This window comes from Idiotropiscis lumnitzeri, chromosome 7, assembly GCF_059441095.1.
Source record: "Idiotropiscis lumnitzeri isolate Australia: NSW breed Sydney's pygmy pipehorse chromosome 7, RoL_Ilum_1.0, whole genome shotgun sequence".
NCBI lineage: Eukaryota > Metazoa > Chordata > Actinopteri > Syngnathiformes > Syngnathidae > Idiotropiscis > Idiotropiscis lumnitzeri.
Genome location: NC_142397.1, coordinates 5,134,963 through 5,147,836, shown reverse-complemented (window position 1 = coordinate 5,147,836; position 12,874 = coordinate 5,134,963). Strand labels below are relative to the sequence as shown.

The following is a 12,874-nucleotide window of genomic DNA, read 5'->3' as shown; positions in this document are numbered from 1 at the left end:
TTTAACTGTTTGTGAGTGCATTGTTATCAGTGTTTGTTTTATTCCAGGAGCAATGAGAGCCTAATGAGAAGACAACATTCTATACCATCAATTAGCATTTTCCACGCGTTTTCTAAATCCTGAATTTATGAAGGGTCAGAATGAGGCTTTATTGTCCAAAAACAGCTCCGCCCAACACGAGTTAGATTCCTTCATAATCCCTCATCAGGAGTAAGAGGAACATCTGGATGCAGAGCCTTTTAAAGCAACTTTTCTTTTTTATTTGTCCTACTTTATTCTAATCCTCCCACGCCATGTGACCGTCTCTTCACTGACGCGTTAGCATTGGTGATGTTTACACAGACGTCGCGGTACGCCGTGTGTCACAATGAGGCAACTTTGGTGGGAAGCGGCACTTGCATCAGCCCCTCATTGTCTAATTATTGTCTGTGTGTGTGTGTGGGTGTGTGCGTGTGTGTGTACGTTTTTCAAGGCTTTGGAGGATTACAGCTGCCACCGCCACCCATAGTTTTGCCATACCACCTGCCACCCCAATTAATCTGTCAATACTAAATTAAATATGTGATGTGTCCCTTATATAGTTTCCATAGTGCGTATAAATGTTTTAATAACCAGTACAGAATTTACTCCAACATTCTGACCACCCTATTAACTGATTCACTTCTAGACGGCTAAAGACGTCAGAGATCCATGGGACATTTCTTAACATGGCTGAGTTGGAAAAGGCGTACACACTTACGTCATAGATAGACAAGATCAGAATGATGTCCTTTTCCCTGATATCAGGAGAAAGACTAAAAATAGTTTGATTACTGAACGACCGCAGCTATTTTTAAATTGAACACAAAGTCCAAACCCCACAGAAGAATGTGCACATTTTAAAAAAAAAACCATTGTTTTTCTGCAATTTGATTTAAATAGGATTAGTCATGCTTATACAGCAAGTGGATGTAAATAAAGAGACACAATCCGGCATTGATCAAATTAGGATGGTTGACTTTGCGCTCTGCTATCGAATGTCAATCTCGCTGAAGTCTGTCAGCGGGCTGCCAAGTCATCCGCTGAGCCACACAACGAAGAGTGGAAAAGATGTAATGCTATTCATTAGTGCTCCTGGGACTCGTACGGGAGTCCTTTCACCACCTGTTGTCGTGCCACACACACGCACACGCACACACACCCCCACCCCTATACACTTACACACACACATGCACACGCTTTTGCAAAACCACCAGTTTAGAACTGGCCTCTCATTAACACACTCCCACACTCTTCCATCCTCGTCTACCATGCTAGAGCTAATTGGGTCACTTTTTAGCCCACAGTCAGCACAACCGCCCTCATAGGGGAGGGGGTGAGGCGGTTTAAGAAGACCACCACCATGCTGGTTTAGCATATGCCCCTCTGCTTGCAAGAGGAAGCCAGATTAGAAGCAAACAGACATGTTAATACTCAGTGCGTGGCTGCAGGGGAAGTGTGCCTTTCCCATTACTTCCATGTTATGTTGCTGACAGAATGTGCTACATACTGTGGAACTTGAAAGTATTCACAATGCTTCATTTCTTTCATGTTCTGTTCGGTCCCACAGGTGACAGTACGAGTGAGGACACAAATCAAACATGATGTCAGAGGAATTTTCTGTAGACCTCAGAGACTGAATTCCCTCAAGATACACATATGGGGAATGGTACAGAATCATTTGAACATCATTAGTAAATGTTCAGAGCCACTAAATCTGGCTGCCTGTCTAAACTGAAATATGGGAAGGAAAAGGGTCTGAGTCGGGCTCCAGCATTCCTTTGTAGAGAGAAAAACAACCATCTCTGCAGCATACCACCAATCAGGCCTGTGTGGAGGAATGGCAAGAATGGGAAGGCACTCCTTGTTAAGATAATCATGGCAGCCCACCAAAAGTTTGCTGACGGGAACAAACCAGAACAGGCAAAATGTTGTGGTCTGAGGAGACAAGAATTGAAGTCTATAGACAACATGCTTAGAGGACCAATTGCATTTCTGCTTTGAAGCATGGTGGTGGCTGGATGTTTTTCAGCTGCTCCAGAGCCCTTTTTGACCTCAGACTTGTAGCTCATCTTTTGGCTAGACAACCTTCCAAAATATAAAAGCTTCAGGACAGCTGTGATTGTCCTGGAGGGGCCCAGTCAGAGCCCAGATTTGAATCTGACTACACACCTCGGGAGAGAGCTGAAAAGTGCACAGACGCTGCCCATCTAACCCGATGGAGCTTGTAAAGAGGAAAGGGCGAAAATGGCCAAAAAAGGGGGGGGGGATCATATTCATAAAAACTTGACACAGTAAAGCTGCCCAAAGGCCATCAATAAATAAAAATAATTAAAAAATAAAGGGCAGTAACACAAGGTGGGAAAAACTGGAAACTGGAAATAGGGTTGTGGATGAGCATACTCGGTAATGCATTTTTATGTAAGTTGCTAATTTTTTCTCTGTAAGAATAACCTTAAAAACTTTATTTAACGTATGATGTACGTTCAGTAATAGAAAGTGTAATCAAGTATGTCCATCTCCAGTTCACAAAGGCCAAAGTCCAGCCTGTTTTCCATCTCGCCCTGCTTCACCACACCTGATTCAAATGATCAGATTTGTTCTCATACTTTTTCAGATCTTACTGATGAGCTTTTACCATTTTAATGTTTAACTATGATGCTTTTTTTTTTTAATGACTGGCGGACTGACAGACCTCTGAAATTCACTGATGGAAATGATGATGGTGAAAATAAAGATGACAGTTTGGGTTGGCTTGAAATAATAACGGACTGATGATGGAGCCCAGGACGCTGACAAATAAATTTATGACGCACTCACGTCTGGGAATAAGGCCGCAACATAACAAAATACTTTTCGGATGCACTTTATCATCTTTGGGAGTAGTGTAATGTATCTGAGGAGGCAGCACGCTGTGTGTGTGTGTGTGTTTTTAAATGCGGATGTGAGATGCAGATGAAGCCAGCCATGCAGAACACAGCGCCAGTCATGAAGCCTCAACACGAGATAAGACTCCAACTGCTGTTTCGCGTCTCCCCAACCAGGACGATTCGACCTTGCTAATCTTTTCTGCAGCTTCCCTAATCAAAGCGCCGACTAATCCATTTCCCCACGCCAAGGCGAGCGGCGGTTCAGCCGGGGGCCAAGCCACACTGGCACAATTAGGCGGAGGGAAGACAATGGCGCACGTCCTGGGTCGACGGGAAAAGAATAATAGTGGAGCGAGCGTGTTGTGTGCCTGCCCCCCTTGCTGTACTCCTCAAGCTGCACAACAAAGACAAAACGCACGCTCTCACGCACACAGTGAAATCTCAAATGATGCAATTAAAGAGGAAGTCCGCCACAGTTCAGCGACAATCAATGTGATTTGTTCCAACATGGTGGACGTGAATAAAAGTCACCGCTGTTTATGAGCAACAGTAAAATATGCACCCACGTGACCCCCAGCGACCACAATGACGCCGTCCTCGCCACAATTATTGACACTGGTGGTTAAGATGTTTTCTTCAGTTTATAACAAACATTTTTTTCTAAATAATATATGACCACAATAAATAAATGAATAAATAAATCAAATAAAAAAACAAAACCAAAAAAAAAAAACACGCATTTATTTACTGGGGGAAAAAAAAATCCCACAGTAAAAAATAATGCATTTATGTAAAATCATATGTACAAGCTCCTTTTGGCAACAAAACAGCACCGAATCTTCTTTTATGTTTCACAAGATGGAAGAATACAGAAAGAGGAATAAGTGACCAATCCTCTCGGTATAATCTCTCTAAATCATTCAGTGACCATGGTCCTCTCCTCTCTTCTGCACTCTCCTCATTAGCTCATGACACAGGTTCTCAATGGGGTTGAGGTCTGGGGACTTAGACGGCCATAGGAAGAGCTTGATTCTGTGAGTTATTTTAAGACTCGCCAATAATTATGAGGGACACTTTCAGAAGCAATAAAAATCTTGATCAAGTGGGTTCTGCACAAACAGTATGTGAAAAGTTGGGAAAGGAAAATGTGACTGGCAGCGGGGATATCAGATGGGTTTTGAAACCAATTTTATACTTGTGAAGGGCCATAAAAAGGAAGTTGATTGGTGGAGAGATTATCACCAGAGACTTAAAAAAGGCCCCCACCCCGCCTTCCGCTCTTCATACTAGTACCAGTTTACTTATTGTCCAATTCTTGGTCATGTTATGAGATTTTTTTTGTTTTTTTTAAGACAAAGGATTTGTTCAAGAATAAATGGTGTTGGTTTCACATGCAATGCAAAATTTCTTACTAGCAACTTATAATTGATTCAACTTTGAATAAATTAAAAAAATATATAGTGGTTAAAAAGTTTGTTCCATATTTATTTGCCATTCGACGATTAATAATGAAAGAAGCTTACTCGCAACTTCAAGCGAAGCATTGCGACTGACGGCCTCCCCCAGGTAGTTACGTGCCACGCAGGAGTACACGCCCTCGTCGGGTTTGCTGCGTCGGCCGTGAACAATACGTAGGAAGAAGAGCGAGCCGCTGGGGAGGAGCATGCGGTGCGATCGGGGGTCGTCCTTGTCCGTCTCCACCCGCTCGCCGTCTTTGTACCACTCCACGCTAGGAGGGGGGCGGCCCTCCGCCTTGCAGTTGAGGGTGGCCGGCTCCCCCTTCGAGACGATCAAGTCAGACGGGTCCTCCGTGATCCAAGGGGCGCTATCTTCGAACCGCACTCGCGATCCTGAGAGATAGAAATATGTTTTCACATATTTGGAACTACAATCCATATTATGAAAAAAAAAAACATTTTAAGAATTGCACACACACGCACACACATACATATAGAAATACACACATATGCATATACATATGTCCATCGAGAGCCTGCTGACGTACTCCGTCTCTACCTGGTACGGCGGCTGCACTGAGGCAGACAGAGTGAGGCTCCAGAGGACAAAAAAAATAAAAAATACTCACCCGAGCTCACACCTGTTCAACCTGTTGCCCTCTGTCAGGCGCTACAGGTGCATCAAATCAAAAACTAACAGACAGAAAAACTGTTTCTTCCCGAAAGCCATCTCCATGCTGAACTCTCACACACACACCTACCCTTACCTTGCAGAACAGCGACATGATACATTTTTATTTTTCCAATTTCGTATTTATTTTCAATTTAATTATTTAATCTTTAATTAATATATTTTATACATTTAATTAAATTATTGTTGTATTGCACTGGAACGGGGAGCTCTCTCATGTTGTTGCACACTGAGTACAATGACAATAAAGGAAATTCTGATTCTGATATACAATGACACGTGACTCAGACAGAGCGGGATCTAAACAGCCAACTCCTTAGTTCCTGAACGACCCGCTCAACCACCTGAGTCACCACTGCCCCACGATTCATAGTTCATTTCCCTTTATTTTAGCGCAAGCTTAACCTGTTGTGTACGACCAAAATATGAATGTACTGCATTCGAATCTGATACAGTTTTTTTGTACAATGTAAAGCAGATGAATTTCTTGCCTGTATTTGTTAAAAAATTGCAATGACAAATTAAGAGGGGGTATTAGAAATTACATTTTTCTAAATTGTTGAGCCCTACCTAGTGTCCTATGATCTCAGAGGACAAGGTCTGCACCAAGCAACCAAGCATTTGATATGTCATTTATCAAGTCAGTGGTCAGCCTGCGTCGGGCCTGTAGCACTAGATGGCTGTTGAGTCAAAAGATGGAAATTGAGAGAATGAGAGGTGAGCTATAGTGATGAAGATAACTCTATCTCTGTGTCTCCCTGGGGATCCATTACTAGCTTTTCCTTGCCACTGAGGAAAAAAAAAAAAAAAGGCCAGCAGATTTACGCTAAGCTTTTAGAGGCAGAGCCCACCTCCCTAACGTGTTACTCTTAGCCATGAATAATTCAAAACGCCGTTGCTTTTAGGTTGATTCTGATGAACAGATGGTCTCCCCCTCGTGGAATTAACACAACGAAAATGAAAAGAAAATTAAATCGTCACTGCACTGCTTTTACAGGCATTATTTCCAGGACATAATCTCCCCCCCCAAAAAAATCCATTAAGATTGCACATGAACAGTCTGGAGTAACCTAATGACACACATGCTGATGTGACATTAGACTTGAACGGGCGCAAATCCTCCATTTTGTAGCCATAAGCAGATTGACATATTTTGGTGAACCTGAAGTCAACATCGACAGAGCAACGACAGCACGCCACTGACACCCCCGAGGTCACGCACTGATCCAAACACTTCAAGCAATCAATAATCGAGCGCTTAGAAAAGAAGTGCCGGTGCCCTTGCAAAAAGACAACATGCATCATTTCATGCGTGACCCTCAAGCTAATACTTTGCCTCTTCTGTTAGTTTCGTCAGTGCGCTGCTTTGACATAGTTTGCAAAACACATTTTCCAGGCACAGGGATGTAAACAAGTCCTGAAAGAAGAATAAAGGCTTCTGGAAGGCTTGAAAATGTCACTCCAAACTCCCTTTTGTTTGCCACTGTAACCAGATTACATCACAAAAACAAACAAACGCAGGGAGAATACACATACGGCCCCGCCTAAGAATATGAAACAATGTTTGATCTGAGCATCTGAAGGGAACCACATCTTAGAGTCCTCACTCTGTAAAGTCCGTTGGAGAAAACTAAAAGCATGTTTTCACAGTATCTTATTAATATTATTTAATGACAAGATGAGATTTTAAGTAGGAGTGGACTGCTCTTTTTCTAAAACCTTTTTTTTTTTCATTTGTCATAGTACCATTGGGCAACCAAGTGGTCTGCGACACAGTTCTAACGTTGGAGGTTTCGACCTTGCCGGGTGAAGTTTCTATGTCTTCCCTCTGTTTGTGGAATTTTTTGGGATACCGTAAACACCCCTTCATTGCAGGTTGCCGGTTTACGTTCCCGTCCGTCTCTTTCACAAATATTTTCTGACCAGTTACAAGTTACTCAATTGTGTTCTTTATTTTGGGGTGTACTTTCACTTTCAGCCACTAGGTGGCAGCACCTTATTGTGTTTAATACTGTGTACATTTGAAAGAAAAACAGGACATATTTCAAAGTCAGAGATGAGAAAGAGATTACTGAATGTCTCAATCCTCTTTTATCCTGCATTTTACGGCCAACAGAACGTAACGGGTGTAGATTAATTTTATAATATACATCTTTGAGCATGATTTTTGATGTGTGTGTGTTTTTCTACATAGCAGATATAATTCATAGCAGGGCTGGTTGAGAACAAAACTCCCCACGATAGAGGCGGGATTATTGTACTCCGCCTGCTTTTCTCCGACATTCCAAAAAACATGCATTTTAGGTTCTAGACTATCATCAGATTGTTTTTTTAAGACATAAAAAGGTATTCAGGCTACAAAGAAAAAAGCCAAAAGTCCAAAAAAGGGTTGCAGAAGTGTGATTTTATTTAATTATTTTGACCGTCAAATTATTTTTGATTGTTTTTTTTTTTTTTTTTTTTTTTTTTTGCGAAAAAGAATTCACTATTCACAACATTAGACTTTTTGACAATTTTTTTTTAAACTGGCGAAATATGACACTTTAGCTGCAAAAGAGCAGTTAGCACGATTGTTGTAAGAACACATTGTGCTACTAGGCAAGAAGTTAGATGCGCCTGCCAAGAAGAACAGTGGTTTAACAAGGCAGCACATTCAACACTCACAAAATCTCATTACAGTTCTCAGAAAAGCGTAGCAATTCGGTTCAATTCAATTAGAAAACGGTCCCCGAGGACCATTCAAAGCACACAGAGAGACTCTAGAGAGAAGCACAATAACAGGGGTGAATAAATAAGAAGCATAAAAGACAAAAGACAATACATCCAATACTAATGGCGCTGACTCAATAGGTGACCATGAAGGCTCAATAACAATCAGAAGAACATTTGACGCCCAGCTATAAACAAAGAATGCCCACTCTGTTCTTCTAAAGACGAAGAACAGTGATGAGCAATGATTTACCAGGGCCCCAAAGCTTTTGGGAAATTGTGAAGCTATTTCATTTTATTTAGATGTGAGAGTTTCCAAAACAAATGTAAATGTAAAATAAATTCTTCTGTGAATGTTCATTAATAAGATCAAAGAAAAATTCTACATCAGCCTACCTTGCAAAATTGCTAAAATCTTGTCGTGGGCCAGATTAAACCCATTTGCGGGCTTGATCTGGCCCGCAGGCCCTATGTTTTACACCCTTTAATTACAAAACGGTTTTTTTTGGGGGGGGGGGGGCTGAAAAAGTTTGATAAAATGTCAACTCATTTTTAATGGAGAACAACGATTGCAAGTGTGGATTTAAAAGTGTGGTCACAGGAAAAAAATAAAAATCAAACTCCTGTTTTAAGGCATATTGAACATGAGCTAGACCTGCCACAAATTCAGAAAACCCACAAGCAACTGACAACAACTCAAAAAGCTTTACAAGTGTATAAAGATGCCTCAAGGTGATGGGGAAGCACTTTTTTATGAGACAAGCAGGGGAAGACTCTAATCTGTGACCTCCAATTGTAAAGCGCTCATGACCTCCATACAACATTGAAGAAGCACAACCAAGAAAAGCAATTCATTATTTTAGCAACGCCTTCCGAAGCATGAAACCCGCCAATTCCACTGTCTACGCATGGACTAATAACTCAATTGACCGTCGGGGAGAATTGAGGAACTAATTCACAGACAAATGACTTTAAATGGACTAAATTAATGACACGCCACGGCGGCACAAACGAGCCGGCTTCTCATTAACAAGCAGCCATTTGAAACATTGCGCCACTTCAGGCAACCCGGAGACAACAGCCGTCTGTGTGTACACAACACGGTTCGCCAGTGTCACGGTGACACCACTCTGGCATCTTCACTTTTTTGCAGCTGCTGAGCTTCCTCCAGTGACAAGCCTGCAATCAGGGACGTGTCTACGACACATTGAGCAACCATGCAGGCGCATTTTGCTTGAAAGAAAAATACATTTTCTCCACTAATGGTTAAACAGTGACAGGATGATTGCTTGAAAGCATTTCTGAAGGGGAAAGAAGCTGCTGTGGTGCCTAAATAATGGACACCTTTCTGCGTTGTTTTAATCTGCATAAGGTGTTTTAGTTTTTTTAAAATACAAAGTATAATGAGGCAAATGAATGACTATATAATTGCACACCACAACAGAGCACCGCAATAATGAACATTTGCTATTTTGATGAAATTTGGGGTAAATCATCCGTCATTTGCAATACACTTCGGTCTATTAGTGGAGCCCAGGTTTCAAACCAAACATGCTGAAGCATCATTTAGCTGTTATTCTCCATGCAACAGAAGTGAAGTCATCCCAAAGTATAATTTATTTTCAATCCAGTTTAAAAATTGCCTGATGAGAGGCGCATGGAGCTTCTCTTGAAGAATTACAGCAATTTTCTCTGTAATTTTATATTTCTACAAAGATATTTACGCTACTCCCATCAAAACAGGCCACTTTAGAGATCTATTAACAGTACGGCTGACTTCTCACTCACCGTGACCCGACTGTGAGGAGGATTAGACCGCACTAATCGCCTCAATTGTATCTAAGATGTGAGGATTTATTCATCTTCTCCCGCCTTACAAATACATCAAGGAGGGAACAGGATGAGGGACACAAACATTTAGCGACGCTAACAGACAAGCTCTTAATTGCAAAGCGACACACCGTCTTTAGATGTGTTTACGGCACATCAAACACACAAGGTTCCCGGGCAAAACAAAAGATGGAGGGAGGCATCTCTGAAGTATCGTCTTTTAAGCTCAAACGGCTTTCAGAGATGCTATCTGACCGCCTGTAACATTTTCGAGCTCGAAAAAAACTTCAGTGTACTCCTGACAGACATGACAAACCTACGGCTAAATTGGTATTGAGGGGTACAAGTTGTAATGTATCGATTACTATGTACTTTAGTCATTATTTGCGACAGAGACAGTGTTGTTTTCGTCAACGATGACGAAAATATTTCGTTAACGCCGCTTTTTTTCTTGACGTAAACGAGACGATGACGAGCTAAACGAAGTTATTTGATGACGAAAACGTACATGTAATTTTCGTTGACGAGACGGGACGAAATTGTCAGCGTGTGGTTCGTCAGACGCTCAAAATATTGCAATTAAGTGCAACCTACCTTTCGTTTGGGCACACCCAAAACCGGGACAGTACGCAAGGCGCATGCGCCGCGCACGCAGCGTCACACATCCTGGTGCCGCACGAACACGTCAGCGACCATTCGTCTCGACTGGCACTATCTGACTCGCAAAAAAAAATACAAAAAAATAAATTAAAAAAAACTATCTGACTCGCGTTCCTTCGACGAACCATGGCGACAGTGACACTTGGTAGGTTATATCGCTCTGATGGTACAAGTAAACAAGACATATGTTTAATTGAGTTTGTACTTGTGCTACTGTACTATAGAACAAATCTACTACAAGTCTATGTTGTTTAAACGTTTTTATTTTATGTTGCTTTAAGTGAAATAAAGCCACACCAGTTGCCAAATAAAACATTTTGGTTCTCGGCTTATTTTGGAGAAATGAGCATTGATTCCATTGTTACGTTATCTGTTTGTAATGCATAATCCTTAATAGTGCATCAGAAAGTAGTTGCTATTGGGTGGAAAACTTGTATGCCGATTTTTTTTTTTCAACTAAAATGGACTAAAACCTTTTGGAGTTTTCGTCGATTAAAACTAGACTAAAACTATCACAAATAGGAAGGACTAAATCTGACGAAAACTAATGAGCATTTTCGTCCGAATGACTAAGACTAAATCTAAAATCCCTGCCAAAAACAACACTGAACAAAGCGTGATTATTGCACGACCTTAAAAGACGAGACATTTGAGACGCCTCCGCAGACCGGCGACACGAGCCATGAAAAGGACAGCTTTGATGGGCCGTGTAAAAGGGTCTAAGGCCAAGGTGTGAGATTAAAAGTTTTACGGCGCTCCGGTATAATAATTAAACATTTAACTAGGAAATTGATGAGGCATAAAGTTGATTTTATAAGTCACAAAGGATGAGGCGAACTGATTTCGAGTGAAGAATGTGAAGCTACTGAGACGCGGAGTGGTGCGTTGGACCAGGAGAGAGGAAGTGTTCCAGAGCGTGGTGTGCTGCCTTATCTAGGACTGACGAACATGGATATTTTCAAAAAGTCACAGTTTTGGCATTCATACGGATGTAAATTCATGTTTTGGCACAAGAAACTGAGCTTTTTGGATGACTCCAGCCTGAGTTAAAATTTTCCAAAAGTCTCTCATTTTATTTAATTTATTTGTTGGACAACAGAAAGATGAGAAATGGCGATATTTTATTATTTGTGCTGGAATGATGCGTGTGGTGGGTGGAGGGGGCGGCGATGTGCCAAATCGTGTGGCTTAAAAACTTTAATCTAGGCTGTTCTCAGCAGTTTTTGGACCGTGGAATTACATAATGGCATCAGTCATTACGAATCAGTAGCTTTTCACCAAATAAGATGAGAAACAAGATCAAAAGGAATTTTCATTTTTTCTTTTAAAATAGCTGTTTTTTGGGGGTTTTTTTTTTTTTTTTGGTGGTGACTTTGACATACAAGCAATTCATCCACTGACCGCATTCAAAATTCAAAACACTCGTATCCTCAAAGACTTTCTCTACGAGCAAACAAGATGACGAGGCATTTATCTGTTATTCTGCAGTCAATTCGAGTAAGATAAAGGTCAGAGGTGAAGTCATCATTAAGCGCCAATGCTTTTAAATCCAAGTTGGGAAATAATCTTTTTTTCCTCCCATACAATTGATCAAGTTCTTTTACGCATCAAATCAATTGCACTGTTAGTAGTTTTCGAAAGCTACTTTTTATTCCTTTACTTTTAAATGCTTTTAAATATTCTGTAAATGCGTTTGTGTATTTAGTTTTTTAAAAATAATTTGAAGGAAGCAACTTTTGTTCTCTCTGCTTTGCATTTGAATGTCTTCAGCTATTATTTTGTAAATGCTTCCAGGTGTTGTGCTTTTGGTCGTGTGAAGCACATTGAGTGGTCTTGTGTCTGAAACGTGCTGTATAAATAAAACGTCCTTGCATTGCCATTGAAATGAAAGGAGATGCTATTAATCTCTGTTTTACAATAATTGTGAGTTTTTTATTGGTCATTTTTTTTTTCAGAGGATTAAGAATATATGCAGGAGTGCACATAAGCGGTGCGCATGGGTACTAAAAAAATAGCCGAATGCGGGGGTCACAACCGGCAGGACGGTCATCTCAGTCTCGTTACGCCACGTCTTCGATGTTCCGTCATAATAAGTGAAAGTGATTTGTGGTGCAAAAAAAGCATTAAGTACGTTAAGGGTTAAACGTTAAGGGCACCGCACTGCTGCCCTTAAGTGTGCCAAATCAGCTCGTAGTCTCACATGGTCACATTTTACAAGTCGTAGGTGGGCAATTCATTTTTCAAAGCTGCCATGTGGAAAAACTGAAACGGTTGCCGAGGGCCACACTGACATGCGAACTCAGTCGTGTTGAACATGAATTTAATGTCTTTTGTCTTTTTTTTTTTTTGCAAAGCAGTACAATGTATCGCCACATGTGTGTATAACTTGTTGCAATAATATGCGGAGATTTGACTGGCTGATTTTTTTTTCACCAGTTTTGAATTTTAATTTGAGTGTTCAGAGAAGTCACTGACAGCAGCGACAATATACTTGACATTTTAGTTTGACTGCAAAGATTTTGGATTGGGCCCTACTTTGAGCAGATGTGCTGTAAATCTTTACAGTCATCCATGAGGTCAATGGGGCGGGAAGAAAATGAGAACTATATTAAAATGATTATGTGCCTGTCTACATGTGT

At 41.0% G+C, this 12,874-nt stretch overlaps 1 protein-coding gene across 3 annotated transcripts in view; it reads right to left on the bottom strand.

Moving 5' to 3' along the window:
- Positions 1-12,874, bottom strand: part of LOC148333185 (roundabout homolog 2) — a 51,202-nt gene that overhangs the window by 32,841 nt on the left and 5,487 nt on the right. Inside the window, exons 1-2 of one of the 3 annotated variants that reach the window (XM_088300412.1) lie at positions 10,170-10,279; positions 4,412-4,738 (exon numbers count right to left, since the gene is read on the bottom strand). In XM_088300412.1, coding sequence (XP_088156538.1) covers positions 4,412-4,738; positions 10,170-10,215 — 373 coding nt within the window. In that variant the 5' untranslated portion in view covers positions 10,216-10,279. Of the gene's footprint in view, positions 1-4,411; positions 4,739-10,083; positions 10,280-12,874 lie in introns of those variants that run through there. The other 2 variants (XM_088300413.1, XM_088300411.1) reach the window with 2 other exon arrangements.